Source organism: Tupaia chinensis, unplaced genomic scaffold (assembly GCF_000334495.1).
Source record: "Tupaia chinensis unplaced genomic scaffold, TupChi_1.0 Scaffold000567_1, whole genome shotgun sequence".
NCBI classification, from domain to species: Eukaryota; Metazoa; Chordata; class Mammalia; order Scandentia; family Tupaiidae; genus Tupaia; species Tupaia belangeri.
This window is the reverse complement of record NW_006160080.1, coordinates 1,185,418-1,190,685: the sequence shown is the minus strand read 5'-3', so window position 1 is coordinate 1,190,685 and position 5,268 is coordinate 1,185,418. Positions and strand designations below refer to the sequence as shown.

Below are 5,268 nucleotides of genomic sequence, written 5' to 3'. Positions count from 1 at the left end.
CGTGAACCGCGGTCGACTACGTGGGAGTCCAGCGACATAGCCATTACGCCAACTGCTGGTTCCCCAAAAATAAAATCTTAAAAAAGGAAAACAAACTCAACACGGTTACCTCTTCCCTCAGTGCGTACTGTTCGATGAGCTTCTTTAGCTTCTCCCCTAGTTCGATGTTCTCCTGCCGGAGTTTGGCATTGTGGATGTCATGCTGTTCAAGCTGCGCTTGGATTTCATTTAAAGTAATCTGGAAATGCGCAGTTGCTTCTTTACGTCGTTCTTCTTCCTCTCGTGCCTGCTGCATATTTTCCTCCTTATTAACCAAAATAATATCTGTTAACAGTTCAGACCTATGGGTAAGATATTCACATAAACCACCACCAAGACATGGTTTCATTTACTGCTGCCCTAAAGTGTTGCTTCTGAGCCACAATTCCCCTCCCTTATTCACAACCAGAAGGCTCTCCTTGAAGAAAGGCAAGCATCCTGAGCAGACAGAGTAATCAGACACACAAACTGTCCTGCTATAAAGTTAAGTGTTATGTGACCATCTAAAACTAGGCCAGCCCTATAGTGCAGCTGTTAAGCACTACTCAGAGGAAGCTGAATACCACATGGCCAACTAAATCCCTTCAAGTCCCTTCCTCATCATCTTAAAAAACATGCAGGTGGGGGCCAGCAAGTGGCATGGTAGTTAAGATTGCTGGAATCCCACATGGCTATCGTGGTTAGAGTCCCAGATCTGGCGGCTTGCTTTCTCTTTCTCTGTCCCTCTCTGGTCAAATTAAAATAAATAAATAAATAAATAAATAAATAAATAAATAAATAAATAAATAAATCCCTCCCATGGTAAACACATGTGCTTTACAGCAAATTAAAATAATAATAATAAATATGGGACCAGCAGTTGGCGTAATGGCTATGTCGCTGGACTCCCATGTAGTCAACTGTGGTTCGAGTCCTGGACCCAGTGGCTTAAACTCACTCCAGGTGTGTGTGCATGCATGCCCAAGATTCCAAGAGAAGAATGGAGGTGTCTTTCTGGTGAGTGCACGTGCCCTATAGCAAAAACCTCTCAAAAAAAAAAAAAAGAAAGAAAGAAAAGAAAAGAAAGAAAGAAGAAGAAAAAAATACAATAATTATTTTTTTGGTAGTGATTTTTGCCTTAGGGCATGTGCACTCGCTAAGGGGAGAGAGAGACGGTGAGAGGGAAAGTGAGAAATCATTCCCCAGGGGGACAGCCACACCATAATCCCTTCTCTTCCACCTTCTCTTAGAATTTTGGGCACATTGGGAACCAGCAGTTAGCATAATGGCTATGTCGCTGGACTCCCACGTAGTCGACCGCGGTTCACGTCCTGGACCCGGTGGCTTAAAACGCACACCGGGCGCGTGTGCGTGCATTCCCAAGATCCCGAGAGGAGAATGGAGGAGAAGGGATTGGGGTGTGACCATTCCCCCTGGGGGGTGATTTCTCGCTTTCTGTCTCTATGTCTCTGTCTGTCTGTCTGGCGAGCGCATGCGCCCTACAGTGAAAATCTCTCCAAAAAAAAAAAAAAAGAATTTTGGGCACATACGCACATGTGCCCAGCATGAGTTTCAAGCCTCCGGGCCTGGGACTTGAACCACGGTCGACCATGTGGAAAACCAGCGACATAACTATTACAATATCTGCTGGTACCGTAAATAATTCTTTTAAAAAAGAACACACACACACGCACACAGAGACATAAACATGTATGGCTAGCATCCAGATGGGATGGAACATTAGAAGAAAAAGGATTATGGCATGACAGGGCCCCACTGGGGATGTTTTCTTCTGTCTCTCACATACACTAGCCTTCTGGCATAAAAACGAATGAAGTAAAATTCGCCATACTAGGGACCAGCAGTTAGCGTAATGGCTATGTCGCTGGACTCCCATGTAGTTGACCGTGGTTCGCGTCCTGGACCCGGTGGCTTAAACTCACTCAGGACGCATGTGTGTGTGTGTGTGTGTGTGCGACCAAGATCCCAAGAGGAGGGGAGGTGAAGGGACTGCGGTGTGGCCATCCCCCCTGGGGGGTGATTTCTCACTTTCTGTCTCTCTCTCTCTCTCTTTCTGGCGAGCGCACGCACCCTATAGTGAAAAACCTCTCAAAAAACCAAAAAACAAAAAACAAACCTCACCATACTGAAACATAAGTAAGGGGCTTCTCCACAAACCCTGCTTCCTTCTCCCTCATTACTTAGATCAGTGTGGAGAGCACAAACCCCTCTTATAGCTTACTTTCTGGGTCACACCTTCTAGTCTCTAGCAGGCAAGGGACAAATGGAATCTTTATTTTAATAGGCTTCCTTTCTGGATGGCCCTGCAGAATAGCAGTTCAGCCCTGTGCAGAGGGAGCCAGATCTCACATAGCTGAATGCAGTTCAAATCTTAGCTCCCACAGCTTGAAAAACACACCAAGCATATATGTACATGCCCCAAATCCTAACGGGATAAAGTAAAAAGAATTGCGGCAGAACTGTTTCTCACTGGGGAGTCCTTTCTGTACCTCTCTGGTGAGGGCAAACACTCTCTGGCAATAAAAAAAATTAACGGCCCGCAGGTGGTATGGTGCTTAAGACATTGGACTCTCACATGCTAGATAGACCACGGTTTGAGTCCCAGACCTGGTGGCTTACTTTCTCACTTTCCCTCTCTCTCTGATCAAATAATAATAATGATGATGAATAAAAAATAATTCTTAAAAAAAAAAAAAAACAGCTTTCTGTGGCCAGCATGGGGTCTGGCGGTTAAGGCAGCTGAATCCCACATAGCGAAGTCTGTAGTTTGAGTCCTGGACTCAGCAGCCTGAAAACCATGCCAGGCACATGCCTCTGTGTGCCCATAATTCTGAGAGAAAAATGGAGGAGGGATTATAGCATGACCATCCACCTTGGGGGAATGATTTCTCACTTTTCCTCTCTTCCTCTCTCTCTCCAGCAAACACACACACCCTATAGCAAAAACCTAAAAAATAGTTTGAAAAAAAGCCTTACATGGGGGCCAGCAGGTGGCGTGGTAGATAAGGCGCTAATTCTCACATGGCTGACGGTAGGTTCGAGTGCCAGACCTGGGGTCTTGAAAATCACACTGGGCACATGTGTATATGTGCCTAAAATCTTGAGAGGACAATGGAGTGACTGTGGTGTAGCCATTGCTGCCTGAGAGATGCTTCCTCACTTTCCCTCTGTGTTCCCAGTGTGTGCATGCACCCTATGGGTAAAACCTTAAAAAAAGAAAAAAAGTAAGGACTGACATAGCTAATCAATTATCAGTCTACTCAAAATAATGAGTTGCTATGAGAAAAAGTTCTCCCTGTTTTTGGGCTGCCCTGCCTATGGGGTAGCCTTCTACCTTTCTCTTCGGGTAATAATTCTCTTTTACTTGGAGGAACAGCACTGTTCACCCACCTCCTCTCATGTGGCTCCTCCACTTTCCTTAATAAATTTGCTTTTACTGTCAAAAACAAAACAAAATTAAAACTCCCTATTTTTTTTAAGGTTTTATTTATTTATTATGATTTTCACATGTGTTTTGCCAGAGAAAGATGGGGGGCGGGGGTGGGGTCTGGGCAAGCAAGCCACAAGGTCTGGGACTCGAACAGCAGTCAGTCACGAGGAAATTCCAGCACCTTAACCACCACGCCACCTGCCAGGCCCCAGATCTCCCTATTTTAACTAAGATGTAAATCCATGGATTCAAAAATGAAGAACAAAATAATGGCTCCACTTTAGGCAGAGATTGATATCATAAGTACACATATACTCAGGTCTGGGGGTTTGTTAGGGTAGGGTGGAGGGTATTTGATCGAAGATCCTCCTGCTAAGTCATACTGCAACTGTACACACCCAGGACCAGCCTGCCCACCGTGAGAGACAGACTCCTGCCCATGGCTCTGTTCTCTTTCCCTCTTTCTCTATTGATACCCGTTCATCTTTGGGGACCTGCTGCCTTGCTTTCTTTATGATCAGCCAAAGTGTAAGTGCTATTCTAAAAGTACTTTAGCACTCAAGTAGCAGTGGGTGGGCCAGGAGCCTTGGGCAATGCAGCCTGAACATCTGCCCAAGCAGCTCAGCAGGGTTCTATTCCTCAGACTCTATCTGATTCAAGTCTGCTACCAGTTTCTCAGTTCATGACAGCCTTCCCTCCATGGTGACCAGCTACATCAGCATTCAGCAGAAAATGAGCAACTTGAAGCTTCATAGGCCATGGTTCTAAGCAGGAGAACCATGGGCATAAACATCAACCCTGTTTGGCCAGCAGGTGACGTAGTGGTTAAGCTGCTGGACTTCCACATGGCCAACTGTGGTTTGAGTCCCAGACCTGGCAGCTTGCTTTCTCACTTTTCCTTTTTCTCTGTCTCCCTTTGGTCAAATTAAAAAATAGTAATAATACTAGAGGGCCAGCAGGTGGTGTAGTGATTAACACGCTAGACTCTCCCACATGGCTGACCACAGTTTGAGTCCCGGACCTGGCGGCTTGCTTTTTCATTCTCTCTTGCTCTTTCTCTCTCATGAGTGCACGTGCCCTGCAGCAAATTAAAAAAAAAAAAAAAAGAAAAGAAAAATAGTGATAAATAAAAGTCAAATAAATAATTAAAATAATAATTAAATTAATTCTTAAAAAAAATAATAAAAACACATCAACTCTGTCTAGGTTCCCTGTAACCAGCCAGGAGGTGAACCAAGGAGCTCTTCCTTGGACAGGGAACCAACACTCCCATAGAAAGAGCTGGTCTTGCATTATGAAACCCCTTGTCTGGGTTATCAACCCAGGTAAAACAGAAGGCATGGCAGTATCTCTCTCCAAGGAGAAACAAAGATGTATTTCAAGTTGCTATAAGGGATTATAAACCACCTAAATAAGTCCTAAAAACCAGAAAAATGAACCAACTAACCTTTAATGTCTTATTGTGACGTTGAAGTTAAGAGCTGGTCTTTCATTATGAAACCCCTTGTCTGGGTTATCAACCCAGGTAAAACAGAAGGCATGGCAGTATCTCTCTCCAAGGAGAAACAAAGATGTATTTCAAGTTGCTATAAGGGATTATAAACCACCTAAATAAGTCCTAAAAACCAGAAAAATGAACCAACTAACCTTTAATGTCTTATTGTGACGTTGAAGTTCCCTGCAAAGAGACTCGAGTTTGCTTCTTGCCAAGATAGCCTTGCTGTGTTCACTCTGCAAGTGAACCTTCTCTTTCACGATCTGGGCTTGCTTCTTCTGCAGAACCTTCATTTGCTTCTGAA

The 5,268-nt window shown here is 44.4% G+C and overlaps 1 protein-coding gene across 1 annotated transcript in view; it reads right to left on the bottom strand.

Annotated features, from left to right (window-relative positions):
* The window catches only part of TXLNG (taxilin gamma), a gene marked incomplete at its 5' end in the record, with an annotated part of 68,440 nt that overhangs the window by 20,634 nt on the left and 42,538 nt on the right, over nucleotides 1–5,268 (bottom strand). The window contains 2 exon segments of the mRNA XM_014591369.1: nucleotides 110–304; nucleotides 5,117–5,268. Coding sequence (XP_014446855.1) covers nucleotides 110–304; nucleotides 5,117–5,268 — 347 coding nt within the window.